Below are 19,537 nucleotides of genomic sequence, written 5' to 3'. Positions count from 1 at the left end.
TTTGACAAGAAAAACAAACAGTAAACAAAAGAAATGGTAAAGATAGAGTTTATATTTGAGACAAAGAAAAAGAGAAATGAAGTAAAAGGATTTTATGAGTCACTGGGTCTTGTATCTGCAGTGCAAAAGAATATGCTTAGGATTAAGGGCACAGAAGAAATAAGCATAGTCTCAGCAGCACAGTCAAAAATATCCCTTAGAGCAAAGAATCACAGGGAAATTCTTGAAACACATAAGGACCTATTAAGGGACTTAGAGACAGTTCAATTGGAAGATGACGTAGAAATATCTCATGCCTGCAGGGAGCATCATATTCCCTTTAGGATTAAACTATCAGATCCATTAGGTAATGATGTCTGCATATCACCTGCTCTATCCCCAAAGACACTCGGGATATTAACAAGTGGTGGAGATGCACCTGGTATGAATTCTGCAATTTGGGCGATAATTAAGGCAGCCAGAAGAAATGGAGCAAAAACACTTGGGATAATGAATGGGTATGAAGGCCTTGTGAATGATGAGATTATGGAGATAACGGAATATGAAGCATATTCGCATATGCAGAAAGGAGGAACCTTCTTGAAATCTGCCAGATCAAAGAGATTTCAAACGGAAGAAGGCTTAAAAATGGCAGTTACAACAATAAGAAGGCATAATATTGATTCTATAGTGATAATTGGAGGAGATGGGACAATGAAAGGGGCAGGTGCCATCTCTAAGGCATGCCCAGATCTCTCTGTTGTCTTTGTCCCAGGGTCAATTGATAATGATATCCCAGGGACAGAGTCAATTGGTGCTGCAACTGCACTCCACAGGATAATTGAAGCAATTGACTGCATTGAATCCACAATGGTATCTCACAGAAGGGGATTTGTCTTGGAGGTAATGGGCAGAGACTGCGGCTGGCTGGCACTCTCTGGTGCATTTGCAACAGATGCAGCTTATGTCTTCCTGCCAGAATATCCACAAGAAGACAACTGGAAGGCAGACCTACAGATAAGTGTATCTGGGAAGAAGAAAGCCTGTACTTACGTTATACTAGCAGAAGGAGCAAAACACAAAGACGGCAGAAAAGTCACAGCAGATGAGATATGCACAGTCTTAGAGGAGATGCAAATAGAGACAAGAGCAATAGTACTAGGACATACGCAAAGAGGAGGGTCACCTTGTGCTACAGACAGACTAATAGCCCCATCCTTAGGCGTAGCAGCAGCAGAAGTAGCACTAAGCAGGCCAGGTGCATACGCTGTATACACAGGAGACACAGAGAAAGTACTTGAGTTAAATATGTGCATAGATATGTGTGATAAAGCAGCTTCTTTATTAAAGAACCCAAAGGGTGTCAGTAAAGTAAGAGGCAAAGACTTCACAGATATGTATGAATCTTTCATTTCCGCCAGGAAATTCACTCAAGAAGCAAAAAAAGACAAAAATCAAAAAGATAAAGAAATATATGGAGCAGCCATTGTAGGAACAGTAGGGGCAGGTGCAGGTACAGTACTTAATAAGATGATGGAATATGGAATAGTAAATGGTAAGAAAATAATTGATATAAGCAAACTAGGGTACTTCACAAAGAGAACAGTAAAAATGAAAAAATCAGAACTAGAAGTAGATCTACAAAGACTAAAGGAATTCTTATCAGAGAGAAAGGTATCTACACTTGTATTAATAGGTGGATTAGATGCCCTATCAGAAGCAAAAAGACTGAATAATATATGTGATAATATCTATGTAATCCCATGCACTGTCAGTAATAATGTCCCAGGTACTACTGTAAGCATAGGAGCAGATACAGCATTAGACACAATTACAGCACTATGTGATAATTTGAAGATAAGTATGACTAAGAATATAGCATATTTAGTAGAAGTCCATGGGAGTGCATGTGGTTACTTAAGTGTTTCATCTGCCTTAGCCGTAGGTGCCTTAGATTGTTACTACCCAGAAGAGACAGGCGTACTCTCCAGACTAACAAGATCATTAAAGGCCTTGGGAAGTGTCTTCAAGAAGACATCCATCCCGCAATTAATAATCAGAGGGAATGGAGCCATGAAAGGTGTCTGCAATGACACAGCAGCCAGAATATTAGAGGTAGATGGACCTGGATCATATGCAGTAAGACAGTGTACCCTGGGACATGTTCAGAAGGGAAATATGCCCACTGCAGTAGACAGGCTTAGGGCTGCCAGGACTGCCTTATTTCTGTTCAGTGCACCCCCAGGGAAAAGTGTCATTGGAATTAACAGATGGTCACCCACTGTCACAAGCACAGAGGCAGCCATCCTAGAAGTGAATGAAGAAAAGAGACGGGTTAAAAGGGCAGAGTGGCTGGAATTAGCAAGAACCTACAGGGTCTTAAATTAGAGTATAATTACACAAGGGATCAACTGCAAATTGATCAGCCAGTAAGAATATGAATAATAAATCATCCAGGGATATATAGAGTATTATGTTATTATGTTGTTATGTTAGGAAGGGAGGGAGAGGGAAGATGTTTATGTTTATATTTGGGATATATTTATTCTAATTAGTTTATTCTAATTAGCTTTCTCATTAGTTTATTCTCATTAGTTTTCCCATTAGTTTTCTAATTAGTTTATTAAGGCCGTCTTCCTTCTGTCTATAGAATATTCTTGTTATAAATCACCAATCAAAATATACTACTAGTATACTACTACTAGTATAGAATAAATATATCACTAGTACACTAGTATAGACTAAATACTACTAAGATATAAAAATAAATATACTACTACTACTATAGACTAAATACTACTAGTATAGACTAAAATATACTACTACTATACTACTAGTACATAGTAAATATAAAAATAAATATACTACTACACTAGTACAGACTAAAATGCACTACTACTATACTACTAGTATACTACTACTACAGCAGACTAAAATATAAAAATAAATTCACTACTACTATACTACTACACTACTATAGACTAAATGCTACTACTATGCTACTATAGACTAAAATGTACTACTACAGACTAAAATATAACTAAATGTACTACTACACTACTATAGACTACTACAAGACTACTGGTACAGACTAAAATTGTGCTACTACAGACTAAATATATTCACTATATACTACACTACTAAACACTCCATAATCATACACTAATACAACAACAATACACCACCAATACACTAATACAACACCAATACACTAGTAACCCATGGATATCTGACCAATTCCTGTGGTGCCCGTGTGTCTCCTTGTGTACCCGCCAATAGTTGCCGCGCATTTTCAAACTATTTATTGGATTATTTTTTTACTGCGCATGGCAAAGGACTCTGCAGCTGGGACTAAAAGAAAAGTGAAGAAAATCAGAGGAGAAAATGAGCCAAAAAAACCAACAACAGAATATTTCATGTTTTTAAGGGATGCCAGGAAGACATTGCAGCCAGGCCTATCAGTAAAGGAGCAGACTAAGATACTCAGCCAGGCCTGGTCTGAGTTAGCCCCAGAGAAAAAGAAGAAATACTCAGAGGAGTATGCAGAGGCCTTCAAGCAGTACAAAGAGGACCTGGAGGAGTACAAGAAGACAGAAGAGTACCAAGATGTACTAAAACAGAATAAAGACCAGAAGGCAGCAGGAAGCAAGAAGAGCACTACCCCAAGGAAGCCATCTGGATATAATCTGTTCGTAAGGGAGAACAGTGCGAAAATATCAGAGGAAAGGAAGGGTGATGCACCCATGCCTTCTTTGAAGGAAATTTCTCAGATGATTTCTAAGAAGTGGCAGGCACTAACAGAAGAGGAAAAGGCAGCTTATAAGGCAAAGGCACTTGCAGGTGCAGAGGAGAAGGAGTCTTCTGCAGAGAATGTAGAACCGTAAAGGGCAAAAATGATCCTACAGGGACTCGAACCCCGACTCTTCGGTTCCGTAGACCGACGCCTTAACCATTAGGCCATAGGACCCCTATAGTATTAAAATAAACATTAGCTACGTGTGCACCACATATATTCTAGCATAAGTGAATTTATTAAACTAGGCCATTATATTCTGCCTCTCTGTGACTTTCTATCAGAAGCATACGACATACGCCTACTGTCCCTCTCCTTCTTCTTTCTGGCCTCAAGTATCCTTCTGACAGAGACCAAGTCACCATCTGATTTTCGTGTCTTCGGGTTATTAGGTCTATCATGGGAGCGAGTGGTTCTCTCGAATCTCTCGTTGTTTCTGTCAAGAGACTGGTTATTTCTGTTATTTCTTTGTGAATATCCATCAGATCTATCGTTATTTCTGTTATTTCTATCAGATCTCTCGTTATATCTATCACTTCTTTGTGAATTATTTCTATCCAGAGAGTGGTTATTTCTATCATTTCTTTGTGAGTTTCTATCACCTCTCTCCATATTTCTCTCAGATCTTTCACTGTTTCTATCACCTCTATCCATATTTCTGTCACTTCTATCAGTTCTCTCCATATTCCTATCACTTCTATCCATAGATCTCTCCATATTTCTCTCAAAACCTCCATCTTCTCTCTCTTGGCTGGGTGGTCTAGTCAGCAGATATCCCTTACTGAGTCTATCTCTGCTCTCTTTCTTCCACTCCATGAACATTTCACCGGGTGGTCTGCGCATCTTCTGTGCTCGTCTCTTTATCTCCCCTGACTTATCATCACGCATCTCTGGGCAGGGTGCGAATGTGCTTGACTTCACATTCTCGTAAGGAATGAAGGCAGGGTCCTTAAACTTATCCATATCCACGGTCTCACTCTTCTGGGTTATTTTCTTAACTCTTTCCCGTCCTACACCAGGCCCACTTCTGCCCCGTGCCTTATAAGCCCGGATTGCAGCCAGGACAGGCTTCTCCTGCATGTGGAAGCACGGGTGCACGGGTATATCCCTGACTGAGACTGCCCTGACCACCCACTGTGCATCTACCTTCTCTGCTGGGTTAGTCTTAGCATATCTGGCGTATGACCTGTCATATCCTGCATCTTCTGTGACAATAGACCTAGCCACTTCCTGTGCCCCATCGTAGTACTGGGCTGGCACTGTCCCTAGTCCCAGATATGCACAGTTACTGTGCCCTGTACTAGTAGCACACTTATCCATATGGAAGCACAGTCTACTGCACCTAGTCATATCCCTGGGTTTCTCTGTGTGAATGTGATTTAAGAATGCCAGGTATGTAGGAATATCTGCTGTCCTGATGAGTGCGTATACAATTCCCCTTTCACTCCTGCCTCTATTCAACCTTCCTACTCTATGTACACTAGTACTACGGCAGGCTGGGTAGTCGTATTCTACTACTACATCTATACCCCTTATATCTAGTCCTCTGCAGCCTACGTCTGTTGTGACTAGTACTGAGATATCTCCTGTCTTAAATCCCTTTACAACCAGGTCTCTGGCTTCTTCTGACTGTGTTGAGTTTAGTATGCCTAATTTACGTCCTGTCTTACTGACTGCTTCTGAGACCATAGTGCATCTCTTGCAGGTACTAACAAAGACAAGTACTCGTCCTGAGTGTACCTTAAGTAGAGACATTAATATGGGCATTTTTATCTCTTCTTGAATATGCAGATTATTTATGACTAATCTACTACTTTCCAAGTGATCTGATACACCACCTAATACTTCTATTAATTCCATATCCTTTCTATTAAGAATATTCCTGATTTGTGTACTATCCTTATGGTGAGTAGCACTAAATAGGGCGTACTGTGGGTCATTCTTAAAGTATTCTAGGATCCTTTGGAGTGATAGTGATAGACTCTTATCTTCTAATATTCTATCCATCTCATCTATTACTACTATATCTGGCTGTGATATTTTCTGTAGTATTTGTGTATCCGTTATACATATCTCTTTTTTATGGTTATTTTCATCTACTTTCATATATATTGGCTTATTATCTGATGCTGATACGTCTGTTAGTATATGTTCTAGTCTACCAGGTGTACAAATTGCTACTTCAAATTGTCCTACTACTAGATAATTTAGTGAGTGTGAGACTGTTCCTATTCCTGTGAACATGGCTGGGTGTACACCATTACTACTGAGTTCTTTAAAGGTATCTGATAATTGGTTTGCTAATTCATAGGTTGGTACTATTATTATTGCCTTTGCTGTTGTATATACTGTCTTTTTTTGTCTGTTTTTTAAGAGGTTCATTAAGATTGGTATTACGTAGGCGTACGTTTTACCACTTCCTGTCCTGGATATGGCTATTATATCTTGGCCTGAGAGTAATTTTGGTATTACTTTTCTTTGGATGGGAGTGGCTATATTGTATTTTATATTTGCCAGGATCTCTATTGGGATATTCATTCCCTTAAAGGATGCTGACTCTTTTTTTTCTATTTCTGCTGCTAGTCCAAAGTCCATTTGAAAAATTTTAATGAAAATTCTGAATTTATGGTAAGAAATTAATGGGAAAATATGCCCCTTCTCGTTCTTTAATGGGCACTGTTGTAATTAGTGCTACAGAAAGAGTGTGACTTAGGCAGTGGTATGCTAGAAATAATGAAGTTAGTTCGAATTCGGGTTATATCCAAGGCATCATAAAGATACTCTTCGACACGGCATAGCCACCTGCAAAGGGGAACATGGGTGAAAAAGTCAGAAGATTATATATATTCGGGAATGTATTATGGAATGTATTATGGGAAATTATGGTTAGTTGGGTTTATGTGGATATTGGGTATTAGTGTGTGTTAGTGAGTATTTATTGAGTGTTAGTGAGTATTAGTGGGTGTTTATTAATTAATTGTTGGGTAAAAACGGTTATTTATTAGTAAAAATAATTTAAATAATTTAAAACGGTTAATTTCTGGGTATTAGTGGGTAAAAAATGATTTAAGTGGTAAAAATAATTTAAACCAGTAAAAAATGACTAAATACAGTTATTTATTATTTAAAAAGGCTAAATATGGTTATATTAAGGCTAAGTATGGTTGTATTTAAGATGTTACCATGAATATTTGTGGATTAAGTCTTGTCAATTTTAGACTAAGGCGGATTAAGTCTTGTCAAATATTTGGACAGAACTTATGGCAGGTGGATTAAGTCTTGTCAGTTTTAGAGAGAGGTGGATTAAGTCTTGAATACCCAGAAATTAGCCCAGTATACCCCTTATATGCCCTGATTTAGTCATAAATATAACAGGATATGACTAAATACACTGGGAATATACTAATTATAACAGAGTGTGACTAAATACAACAGTATATTACTAATTATAACAGTATACTCTTAGCAATATACTAATTACAACATACAATCCTAATATTAGTCACAAATACAACAGTATTACTATTATTAGTCACAAATACAACAGAGTATAATCATAAATATCCTTTATTCCCATATATTCCCATATATAATATAAATATATTAATCATCTTCATCACTTGATACAACAGTATGTGATGCCTTCTTAATAAGCACTGGTTCCTTCTCTTCCTTCTCTTCTCTTTCACTCATCTTAACCTTCTTCTTCACTTCACTCTCTTCCTTCTTCTCTCTCTTCACTCTCTTTCCCTTCTTATCTCCTTCTTCTTTCTTCTCTTTCTTCTTACCTGTCTCCATTAGCATACGCATGACTTCTTCCCTCTTAGTCTGTAATTCACTAGTATCCTGTTGTATTATACTATTATTAGTCATATTTATATCTGTATTATTATTAGTCATATTTATATCTGTATTATTATTAGTCATATTTATATCTGTACTGTGTATATCCTGTATATCTTGCCATATACTTAGTATATCATTGTATTCCTTATGTTCCTGTATATATATATGTACTCTATTGTATATATATGTAAATATATTTATATTATATCTTGTATATCTTAGTAGTAATATTACTGTATGATATGCTACTAATCTCTGTGATTCTGTTGTATATTGTGATATACAGTAGTATATTACTGTATTTATTATATCTATATCTATTACTGTATGATTATTAGACCAATATACTATATGGTTATATATTACAGATATATTACTATGTGATATATCATATTGTGATATAATTGGTTTATTATACAGTACTAGACTACATAGTGATAGTATATTAAGGATTCTCTCGTTAGTCATATATACAACAGGATTATTAGATATATTAGTATTATTGGGAATATTAGTCTGTTTTAGGTCAGTATCAGATATATTTGACTGTTTTAGTGTATTACCAGATGTATTAGTCTTATTATTAGTCTTATTGGTCTTAATGTCAGATATATTAGTCATATTATTACTACTCCCAGATACATTTAGTGTACTTAGTGCACTCCCAGATATATTAGTAGTACTTAGTAATGACATGGCTAATTCATACAGGTTATTAGCTGATTGTTCTGTTGTATTAGTGTATATTAGGTTATTAATATATTCTGTTGTAGTTGGTGTATTAGTATAACCTTGTGACTTATATAAGCACATTGCTTCTGGGCATGTGGATATATCTGTGTCTGGTCTATTTTTATATTTAATTAGTAGATTTAGGTTATCCTGTATATCTTGTGACTGTTCTGGTGTGCAAGTAGATAGGGCACTTTTGTACATTTGTTCTGCTTGTTGGATATCCTTATTTGAGAAGTATATGTTGCCTAGTCTATTAAGGTACATTGGGATATCTATTATTGGTTTCCAGATTAGACCGTTATTATTTTGGGTTAACGGTATTTCTGTTTTGGGAGTATCAATTTCCTTATTGGGAGAATTTCCATTAGTAGTAATATCCTTATTAGTAGTATCAATATCCTTATTATGGGGAATATCCTTATTATGGACAATCTCATCTGAGCATATTTTCTTATCAGACATTTCCTTATTTGGCAATTTCCTCTTTAGACTACTACTTCCACTATCAGTAATTTCCTTATTAGTAATAACACTTTCCTTATTAGGTAAATTTCCGTTACTAAAATTATAACCTGCTAATTTTATCATTTTCTTCGTCCAAACCAAAGATCCTTCATCCAATGAAGGCACTTCTTCCTTCATCTTTATGAGATCGACTAAATCAGAGAGTCCCACGTCTTTTTCCCTTACTTCCCTGTTGGAAAGTGCATTTACAATCCATGGAATATCTAAACTATCCGTTTTCTTTTGATTTATGCAAGAATATATCAAAATTATTGCAATTCTTTCAGAAGCACTTTCATTTAACGGTAAATAACGGTTTTTTAAAATATTTGCAAGTTCAATTGCCTCAGTATACCGTTTTTTATGTAATAATTCTTGTGCCCTTAATATTTCCAGCTCTAATTTAAGTGTCTTCGAGATACCCACTAATTCTACAGCATATTTAGTCTCTTTTACTGTCTGTTCCACCATGTGCTCCACCGTATCCAAGGCAATCCCTGATGATTTCTTTAAGGATTCTGCTACTTCAGATATAATTTGGTCTAATAATACACCAGGACCAGAATTAATTAGTCTATCCCCATATGATATATACATATTATACTTATTTCTTAATGATTTATCACTAATTTCACCTAATTTATCTATTTCATTTTTGAGTCTCCTGTGTACCCCCCTTATATCACCTGTATTCCTATGACTAATTACTATCATTTCTAACAGTATTTTATCAATTGTATCTGGTAATCTATCAATTACAACAGATGCTTCATCATATTTATATGCATATATATATGAAATAGCCTTTAATTGTAATGAATATCTGCAATTCCTGTCTAATTTATACGTCTCCTTAAGTATTTCATCTGTTCCTGCTTCTGTTGCTAATAAATACATTGTATTTACATGGGGATGTATTGGTGTCAGTGTAATTAGTGCTTTAGCCTGACTAATATAACGTACTTTTAATGTTCTGTTGTATTTTATTAGTAATACTAGTATATCTTGGTTATTCTTTAGTGTATATTCATCTGGTGACTGTGGTATTACTGTATCCATGACTAATTTATAGTTTAATTCATTGCCTACTGAGAAATATCTTGCTGCTATGGCTATTTTAACTGTCTCTGATATCTTGCCGGATTTAAGTCTTGTCAGCAGGGATTCGAACTCATGTCCTTCTGGTAGTGTGCCTTGTCTTGTCTCCTGGCGATACATGGGAATTGCAGAATTTTAATATATTTATATTATTAATTTATTACACTATATATAGTGTATAGTGTATATATAGTGTATATATAGTGTATATATAGGGATACTGTTGTATTTGTTACTAAGTGTGTTGTAATTAGTCATAGACTGTTGTAATTGTGACTAAGTATTAGGGTACTGTTATAATTAGTGTGTATATAGTTATAATTAGTGTATATACGGACAATACTGTTGTAATTAGTGTATATGGGTTGTAATTAGTGTATATGGGTTGTAATTAGTGGTATACTGTTGTAATTAGTCTATTTGGTAATATCCCTGTTGTAATTAGAATATCCATATATAACTCTGTTATAATTAGTCACACCCCACTGTAATTAGTCTATCCTGTTATAATTAGTCACACCCCAGATATAATTAGTCTATATATTTTATATCTTAAATTTGTCTATAATTTGCATATTTATTATATTCCTGTTGTAAAATAGACTAATTTCCCGTTGTAATTAGTCTATGCCTTATATTAGGGTTACATCATTCAGATATTTATAAATTAATTAATTTTATTAAAATATATATAAGACAATTTAGGAATATATAGGGATATACTGTTGTATTTAGTGTATATAGGGATATACTGTTGTATTTAGTGTATATAGGGATATACTGTTGTAATTAGTCATAGTATGTTGTATTTGTGACTAACTATACTAACTATATACTCATATGTGGGGTACCTGTTGTATTTGTGACAAATCAGAGTATCCTGTTGTATTTAGTCATATCCTGTTATAATTAGTATACTCTCAGTGTATTTAGTCATATTCTAAGTTTATTTAGTCTATCCTGTTGTATTTGTTACTAACATATATTCTCTACTGTAATTAGTATATCCCTGTTATAATTAGTCTATTCCCACTGTATTTAGTCACATCCTGTAATAATTAGTATATATCCATGTACTCCCACTATAATTAGTCATATCCCAGTGTATTTATGACTAATATTTATAAAATATATAACAATTATATCAGTATATTTATTCAATCTATCTTAAACCGAGTTATATCTGGTTATCTTACATTGTATAAAATTCAGTTAGAAATACCATATATAAGAACCATGTGTATATCTGGTGTGCATCTGTGGTTAATATACCTGGTGGTGTATTTCCTGTTAGAATATGCTCAATATATCGTATACTGTATGAAAATAAGACTAATATTATTCCCTTAGATAATATATACATATTACTATACGGTAATTTATATAATATATGTATATTAGCCAGGATAAGCAGTCTAAATATGTACTCTTCAAATGTTCTATCAAAGGGAATTATATTTTGGACTTTTTTTGGTAAAAAAAACATCTTCAGTAGAGAATTTTCTTGTGATAAAAAAACTGAAGACTTTTTGATTTTTTGTTTCTGATTGGAATTTCCTTTGATTGTTGCTTGTTCTAGTGTTTTAGCTGAATCTGTTGCAGATATAATGGCCTTTAAGGCTCTTGCATGGGTTGCTAGTAGGAATATTACTGTATCCAGTGTATTATATGTATATAATTTAAGCATATATAAATATAGACTAAATAACCCGAATGTACACAGTAGAATTAAAAGGGCTTTTACAACAGGAATATTTCTAAAGTGAAAAATCCCGCTGTAAAATAGACCAAATAGGCCACTCCCTAGGCCTAGAATAACTTGTACTTTTATTGGGGCAATTCCTTCTAGGTCATTGCTTAGGCGGAAAATATTCATGCCGCATGGACTCATGAAAAGAAAATAAAGTTTGGAATTTATTGTTTTTGGAAATTGTGGATTAAGTCTTGTCATTTTTGGAATAGGGTGGATTAAGTCTTGTTATTTTTGGGAAATTGTGGATTAAATTATGGTAAAGTGGATTAAGTCTTGTTAGCTTTGGGGTGGGATGGAAAAAGTCTTGTTATTTGTTGACGTCAAGTGGATTAAGTTTTGAGACTACGTAATAAGTCTTGGCAAAGTGGAAAAAGTCTTGGTGAGTTTATAAAAAGAGGATTAAGTCTTGGAGAAGTGGATTAAGTTGTGGCATAGCATGAATTAGTCACAAACATAACAGATATGACTAATACAACAGGATATGACTAAATACAACATCCCCCTTATAGCTATATATAGTTAGTCATAATTACAACAGGATATAACCCGAATAATGTGGATATGACTAATTATAATGTGGGTATATAGGGTTAGTCACAAATACAACAGAGTATGACTAATTACAACAGTATATCCCTATATATATAACCCGATATAACTAGTCACAAATACAACATAGTATGACTAAATATCCCATATATATTCCTAACAGTATATAACCCAACGGTTTTTTATTAAATTTTTATAATTAATTAAATTTATAATTTTTTTAATTAATTATTTCCATATAAGTCATTTTTGCAAATCTTTTTTATATGCACCGGAAACAAGAAGAACTTCCCTCATACAGTGCAGCAGTTGCTATGCCCGTTAAGGATCTGCAGCCAATTGGGATCCCATCTTTATCTGATGCACCCCCTAAGTATGAAGATGCAATTTCAGTGCCAGCTGAAAGAAAACCCGAGATAACCCTAGATAACCCGATTAAACCCGATATAGCCCGAGAGTTCACGTATGTGGGTCAGGAAGACAATTTAGAATCGTCAAATGCATCAGTTTCCAGTGGTAGTAGCAGCTCTAGCACTGAAAGTCCCCTAGGATGCTATAGTATGACAGTTTCAGAGGGTTCTTCAGTTGAAAATATCACTAAAGACATACTAACAGGCAGGTTTCAGACAATTTCATACGAGGAGGTAGGTCCGCATGGTAAACTCCAAACAATAATCCAATTTGGCAGGCAGAAACTCACTCCTGAAGGATCTCGGGTTATAAAGGGTTATAAAAGTCCCATCTTCTCGTTTAAAATGAAAGGAAAAGATAAAGATCTAGTGATAAAAATGCCCATACGCACACCAGGCACCAAAAAAATCACACGAATTGTCTTTGGCTTTGCAGTCATTATTATACTCGTATTCCTGTCCATTGCAGCACTCACTAAGGCACCTGTTGCACTTGGTGTAACGGTATAACAGAATTTGACTAATTTGAATAAAACCGTTATTTTCAGGTAATAAATTGTGGATTAAGTCTTGTCAATCTTGGGGATGGAGTGGATTAAGTCTTAGTGAGTTTATAAAAAGTGGAAAAAGTCTTGTTATTGTGGATTAACTTTTGTCGGGTTCGGGATAAGATGGAAAAAGTCTTGTCAAATTTATAAAAAGTGGATTAAGTCTTGCCATTATGCCATAAGTCTTGACAAGTTTATAAAAAGTGTATTAAGTCTTATCAACATGCCATAAGTCTTGACAAAGTGGATTAAGTTCTGTCATTTTTGGGATAGGGTGGATTAAGTCTTGCCATAACCCAATATAACCCTGAAGTAATAAACTAGTCATACTGCCTGTTATATTTATGGTTAATATAATATATTTATTAGCTGAGTATTATTAGTATATGGGATACTGTTGTATTTGTGACTAATTAGTATACTCTGTTGTATTTAGTCATATCTTGTTGTATTTATGACTATTCTTAGGAATGTATGTTGTAATTAGTATACTCTGTTGTAATTAGTCTATGTCTATAGATTACTGTTGTATTTCGGGTTATATCTTGTTGTAATTAGTATATTTAGTATAATTCTGCTATATTTAGTATATTTATTCTATCCTGTTGTAAAATAGACTAATTTCCCGTTGTAATTAGTCTATCCCTTATATACCCTTTGTATATTCATAATTAGTCTATCCTGTTATAATTAGTCATATCCTTATATTCCACTGTATTTAGTCTATCCTGTTGTATTTATTATTATACTGTTGTGTTTATGACTAGTTAGTATATTCCTGTTATAATTAGCTATACTCTGTTATACTTAGTATACTCCCGTTGTATTTATGACTAACCTATATTCCCGTTATAATTAGTATACTCCTGTTGTATTTATGACTAGTTAATATACTCCCGTTACACTTAGTTATACTCTGTTATATTTAGTATATCCCTATATATCCTGTTACACTTAGTCATACTCTGTTGTATTTAGTCTATCTCTATGTATTTCCCGTTATAATTAGTCTTACTTTCTTCTCTGTCTTTTATTATTAGGCTCAATCTTCTTGCCTTTCTTGAATACGGCGGGTTCTGTTCTGTCTCTCTTTCTTAAGTGGTTCTCTCCTTGTGCTCTGCTGTGTGGGTCACCATCTTCCTGGAATTTATTTAGCTTAACAGGTTCTGTTGGAATTGTATTCATAATCTTAACGACAATCTTAAGGACTTCTTTTAGTTCCTTTTCTTCTATTTTTGGGAGATCTGATCTATTGTTGGTTGATGCCTTGTCTAATATGACTACTCTGTCTGCTCTTCTTAATTTTCCTTTTTTGGGGGAATTTTGTGCATTTTCTGTCTCTTCTTGGTCTGAAACTTGGGAAATAAGCTTATCCTTGTCTGATCTCTTCTTTTCCTTAATTTTCTGCTTTCTTGTCTCTGATTTTGCCTCGGTTCTCTTGATTACTTCGTCAATTGAGCAGCTGAACTCCATTTTTAAAAAATTTTCATGGAAAATTATATATAAGGCGTGCCAGGACTTAATCCACAGTGACAAGACTTAATCCACTTTGTCAGAACTTACTACGCAGTGCCAGGACTTAATCCACAATGACAATACTTATGGCACAATGGCAAGACTTATTCCATATATTAAAAGATCACAACTTATTCCACTTAGTGCAAGACTTTTTCCGCCCAGTGTAAGACTTAATCCACTTTATCGGGACTTTTTCCACAATGACAAGACTTATGGCATAATATTTGACAAAACTCAATCCACAATGACAAGACTTTTTCCACTTTTTATAAATTTGACAAGACTTTTTATACTCCCTTCCAAAGATGACAAGACTTAATCCACTTCTTCCTAAACTTGACAAGACTTAATCCACCTCTCCCGAAAACTGACAAGACTTAATCCACTATTTATTTTTCCAGAATAACCCTTCACTAATTGTGTCGCTTCTTTCTGCTGTTGAATTCGCGTTGTAATCACTGCCTATTGTGTAGGCCGTAAATTCACTGAAGAATATTTTAAATGTGGACATAAATTCAGTATATTCTGAGATGGGCAGAATACAGGTCACCTTGCCATGGGAACCTGCATGCAGCATCCTGACCCCAAATGAAACACCGTTATGCTTTTTTATTATCCGTTTTATGACTGATTTTGTACTAAAATGGGCTATTTTTTGGATGAAAGTGTCATTTGAGGGAAGGGGACAGTTCATTTTCAACAGGAACACTATCTCCATTTGAATATGGCACTCAATTTGACTATAAACTAATCGTGACATCCAAGATCTGAATATCCTGATGGATTCTTGCATCAAAACCCGATATAACCCGAGATGGCCAGATTTAATGCGAATTTCAGATATAAAAAAGGATATACACGCAATCTTCCTATCCTCACCCACATTCTCATGGAAATCCTTTACGATACTCGAAAATATCCCAATTAATTCAGGATTTTCCACTGCAATATTCTCTGGAACTAAAATAAAAATTTTATTTTCCTTGCAAATCTCAATCCTCCTGTGCATTCCTTGATAAATAAGGTTTGAGTCCACTTCTATCCTAAGCTCGTCGCCCCCGACGGGTAATAAAAAACTCATTTTTTCTTTTACAGTCAATCTCCTATTGTAAATGGGCGTAATAATCTCGAATTGCAAATTATGCGAACTCATTAACATATGCACGTCTTTCATTAAATTCTGAAGGGATATTGGCCCTAAAGCAGATATTCTTAAGTTAAAATATTTTTCACCGTTATTTTCCCAATTAATTCTAACGGAAAAATGTCCAAATATTTTTTCAATAATTTTTGTTTTCATCTCCTGTGGTACCCCCTTGAAAGTAACAGATATTCCTGGGAGATAACCCGATTTAACCCGAAGGTCAAAATATAATTTTATGATTAAACCATACGATTCTTTGTCTACGTATATATCTAGTATATATATACGGTTAATTTCTGTTATATTTCCGTTATATTTAATTATATTAAATAATATGCCTTTATAACGTATATTTGTGATATTTTTATTGTGCACCTTTAATAGAACGGTTATTCTATCTGGTCCTTCTGATTTAAGCACCTCTATTACCGTTGCACTACAGGAATTCTGGATATTTTTGGTTTTTAATAAATTATTGTCAAGATGGTTAGTTTCAGTGGTCTCACTGGGTCTGGTTGAATATATGTGGTTCTGAAGGTGTATGTGAGGGTTTAGTCCATTTTCACTGTCTCTTGTTGCTTCTTTATGGTACCTCGGGTTATATCGGGTTTCTGTTTTTTTCAGTTTTTTGTTGGTTTTTGCTGAATAACCCGTACTTTCCATAGTCTTATCCTGCCAAATTTCACCCAATCCAGTATTATCCCATACTCTCCCCATATATTTACTCCCACCTATTCCCATCTCCTCTTCTTGATACCTCGGGTTATATCGGGTTTCGACCTTTAAGAAAACTTCGATCAAAATTTTCTGTAAAGATAATATTCCCACAGCATTTACGCATATCTCACTAATTTTTTTTATATTTTTAATTTTTCCGTTAGAAATATAACCCGAATATCCTAATTTCCGGAATAGTCTCTTTCTGTCACTGGAGTGCATCTCTGTATATTCCATTACCTTCTGTATATTTTCAATTATTTCCTGAATATTTTTCTCTTTTTCCTTCCATTCCCAGACATTCCCACAGAATATCCCGAAGCCAAATGAACTTCCAATGCAAAATATTATATTCGGGTTATTCGGGTTATATCGGGTTATATCGGGCTGAAACAGGTTATTTCGGGTTATATCGGGTTTTGATTTATTCCCATTACCTATTACTTCTTCAATCTCCTGCATTATTTCTTTGCATATTCTTGTTGCTCTCTTTGTGCCGTATTTAAATATCGCATCAACTTTGTTTAATAGTATGATAATGGGTGACCTCGGGTTATATCGGGTTATCTTAATTATCTCATCTATTTCATATGCGCATATATCTATGACTAAGAAGATTGCATCAAATATTTTTAGATCGTATGGGAATGGAGTGTCTGGGGGGATGGAAAATTCGACAAATTCCAAGAGACCGGAAAGTGTTTCTTTTTTATGAAGAATTGTTCCGAAACCGTGCTTGGTTAAGTCTTCTGTGTGATTTATGCAAAGGTTCTTTAGGACAGATGTCTTGCCTGCTTTATATCCGCCTATTACGGCAATGCACTTACTATGCATGGGAATAAAAAATAAATAACCCGAGAGTATTAAATTCTTATGTCTCTGGGTGTGAGAGTGGTCTATATTGGTTCCGTATGGGATATGTAAGTAGATGGCTTTTTTATTATACAATGGGATATGGTATATCAAGGGGCTCGGGTTATCCAAGACTTAATCCGCCTTATTAAGAAAATGTCAGGACTTTTTCCACTTTGTCAAGACTTAATCCGCTTTTTATAAACTTGACAAGACTTAATACACTTTATTATGGGATGTGCAAGACTTAATCCACCTGCCATAAGTTTTGTCCGAATAAATTACAAGACTTAATCCACCTTATATACAATTTGATCTTATTTCATAACAACCCGACAAGACTTAATCCACTTTACCACAATTTAATCCACTTCTTCCTAAAACTTACAAGACTTAATCCACTTTTTATAAAAATAAAAATAAGAATAAAAGTAAAATCTCTGTTAAAAAATAAATGAATTCCCAAGGAAAGGAGACCCAAGAGAATGCACCCCCAAAGGATCCAAATAATCTGGATAAGATCCTGATGGGCACCCCTTATAATTGTATGCATTTCCATGAGAGACAAAAAGATGAAAAAAAACAAGAAATTAAGACCAGACTAGCAGACACCTTCATATTCACATGCGAGTATTGGAATGCCCTTCAGTTCCAGGAATCCGCAAAGAATAATTTCTTCATAAATATTCCACTGGCATTTATTATGCATTTCCTGCAGCTGAAGGGTATTTATTTTGGAATTTCAATTTTCCTTCTGTATATAAATATATGGCTGTGCTTGGTGAGTGTCTGCAATTTGTGCGTTTATTATTTTCTGATGTTTAATTTACGAAAAATATACGGGAACAAGACGGAGATAACCCGATATAACCCGAGGTACCAGGGAAGGAGTATGAGAGAAGGTGGGAATGAAGTATGTGATGGTGTACCTGGTACGAGTGAAGTATATGAAATATCACAGGATGAGAATGTATTAAATGAGGGTCTTATGGGAGATTCAGATATACCTGTGACTAACTTGAGAATATTCTCTATTCCTGTTGTAATTAGTCATATATATATAATTTGCATATTTATTCTGAATATTATAAGTGGAACTAAGAGTACTGTGATGGGAGACCAAAACAGAAATAGATATTTACAACAGTCTGGATATAATAGGTCTATTTTATTCTCGTTTATCCCGGGTATCACACAGAATAATTATACATTAAGTGAGATTTCTGTTGTATTTAGTCTATTACTTATATCTACTCTAGTACTTTCATATACGGAAAATAATTATAAAATATTTTCAGAAGGAAATGGAAGAATTTCCCAATTGAAATACGTTCTTATAAGGTGTGCTTGCATTATAATGTGCATCTTAGTGCCTGGAATATTTTTCATGAAGGATTTCCTTTATAACCTCAGAACTGCACATATTTGCATATATTTGTTTTTATGTGTATTTTTATGCATATTTATTAGTATGCTTGTTGTAATTAGGCTATATGAAGGATTTTATGCGCCTGGCTGTAGGGTGACTAAGTCCAATTATATTCGGGTTGTAGTAAATGCGACTTTATATGGGATGAGTGCCTTATTAGCAGGTATTCCTTATTTCTTGGAATATTAACGGATTTTTGGATGAAAATAAATTTAGTTATTATTATATGGGGGTATATATGGGTAAATGTTGTTAAATGTTATTAAATTATGGATTGTTGTTGTTAATTGTTGTTAATTGTTGTTAAATATTGTTAAATTATGGATTGTTGTTGTTAATTGTTGTTAATTGTTGTTAAATATTGTTAATTGTTGTTAATTGTTATTAAAATACGTTAAAAATGGTTAATTACTGATAAAAAATTATTAAAAACGGTCAAATATTATTAAAAGCGGTTAACTATGATTAATTATGGTTAAATATTATTAAAATAACATTAAACCAGTTAAATACCGTTAATTCCCGTTATATCGGGTTATATCCCACTAATTACTACTACCTGTTATAATTAGTCTTACTCCGTTGTGTTTGTGACTAAGTTTATTATTATATATCCCAATATATCCCAATATATATAAACCATTCATATTTTCACTTTATAA

At 34.3% G+C, this 19,537-nt stretch overlaps 9 protein-coding genes and 1 non-coding gene across 10 annotated transcripts; 4 read left to right on the top strand and 6 right to left on the bottom strand.

The window, feature by feature from the left end:
- Nucleotides 1–33: 33 nt before the first annotated feature.
- On the top strand, nt 34–2,367 carry NESG_02028 (uncharacterized protein; the record flags this gene model as incomplete). Its single annotated transcript, XM_053049641.1, has 1 exon — nt 34–2,367. One exon carries the CDS (start codon nt 34–36, stop codon nt 2,365–2,367), a length of 2,334 nt encoding a protein of 777 aa, XP_052903812.1.
- Nucleotides 2,368–3,305: 938 nt separating this feature from the next.
- NESG_02027 (uncharacterized protein) lies at nt 3,306–3,863 on the top strand (the record flags this gene model as incomplete). The annotated part of the gene is made up of 1 exon (XM_053049640.1): nt 3,306–3,863. One exon carries the CDS (start codon nt 3,306–3,308, stop codon nt 3,861–3,863), a length of 558 nt encoding a protein of 185 aa, XP_052903811.1.
- Nucleotides 3,864–3,873: 10 nt separating this feature from the next.
- Nucleotides 3,874–3,946, bottom strand: NESG_02026. The gene has a single exon. It is a non-coding gene; the product is annotated as a tRNA-Arg (tRNA).
- A 78-nt stretch (nt 3,947–4,024) lies between these two features.
- On the bottom strand, nt 4,025–6,367 carry NESG_02025 (uncharacterized protein; the record flags this gene model as incomplete). The annotated part of the gene is made up of 1 exon (XM_053049639.1): nt 4,025–6,367. The coding sequence occupies one exon, from the start codon at nt 6,365–6,367 to the stop codon at nt 4,025–4,027; it is 2,343 nt and encodes a 780-aa protein (XP_052903810.1).
- Nucleotides 6,368–7,375: 1,008 nt separating this feature from the next.
- NESG_02024 (uncharacterized protein) lies at nt 7,376–10,075 on the bottom strand (the record flags this gene model as incomplete). Its single annotated transcript, XM_053049638.1, has 1 exon — nt 7,376–10,075. One exon carries the CDS (start codon nt 10,073–10,075, stop codon nt 7,376–7,378), a length of 2,700 nt encoding a protein of 899 aa, XP_052903809.1.
- Nucleotides 10,076–11,147: 1,072 nt separating this feature from the next.
- On the bottom strand, nt 11,148–11,846 carry NESG_02023 (uncharacterized protein; the record flags this gene model as incomplete). Its single annotated transcript, XM_053049637.1, has 1 exon — nt 11,148–11,846. One exon carries the CDS (start codon nt 11,844–11,846, stop codon nt 11,148–11,150), a length of 699 nt encoding a protein of 232 aa, XP_052903808.1.
- Nucleotides 11,847–12,523: 677 nt separating this feature from the next.
- Nucleotides 12,524–13,177, top strand: NESG_02022 (uncharacterized protein; the record flags this gene model as incomplete). Its single annotated transcript, XM_053049636.1, has 1 exon — nt 12,524–13,177. The coding sequence occupies one exon, from the start codon at nt 12,524–12,526 to the stop codon at nt 13,175–13,177; it is 654 nt and encodes a 217-aa protein (XP_052903807.1).
- A 1,049-nt stretch (nt 13,178–14,226) lies between these two features.
- Nucleotides 14,227–14,688, bottom strand: NESG_02021 (uncharacterized protein; the record flags this gene model as incomplete). The annotated part of the gene is made up of 1 exon (XM_053049635.1): nt 14,227–14,688. The coding sequence occupies one exon, from the start codon at nt 14,686–14,688 to the stop codon at nt 14,227–14,229; it is 462 nt and encodes a 153-aa protein (XP_052903806.1).
- Nucleotides 14,689–15,118: 430 nt separating this feature from the next.
- Nucleotides 15,119–17,428, bottom strand: NESG_02020 (uncharacterized protein; the record flags this gene model as incomplete). Its single annotated transcript, XM_053049634.1, has 1 exon — nt 15,119–17,428. One exon carries the CDS (start codon nt 17,426–17,428, stop codon nt 15,119–15,121), a length of 2,310 nt encoding a protein of 769 aa, XP_052903805.1.
- A 472-nt stretch (nt 17,429–17,900) lies between these two features.
- NESG_02019 (uncharacterized protein) lies at nt 17,901–19,064 on the top strand (the record flags this gene model as incomplete). The annotated part of the gene is made up of 1 exon (XM_053049633.1): nt 17,901–19,064. One exon carries the CDS (start codon nt 17,901–17,903, stop codon nt 19,062–19,064), a length of 1,164 nt encoding a protein of 387 aa, XP_052903804.1.
- Between the last annotated feature and the right edge of the window lie 473 nt (nt 19,065–19,537).

Source organism: Nematocida ausubeli (genome assembly GCF_000738915.1).
Source record: "Nematocida ausubeli strain ERTm6 chromosome Unknown supercont2.5, whole genome shotgun sequence".
Lineage (NCBI taxonomy): Eukaryota > Fungi > Microsporidia > Nematocida > Nematocida ausubeli.
This window is presented reverse-complemented; position numbering and strand designations above follow the sequence as displayed.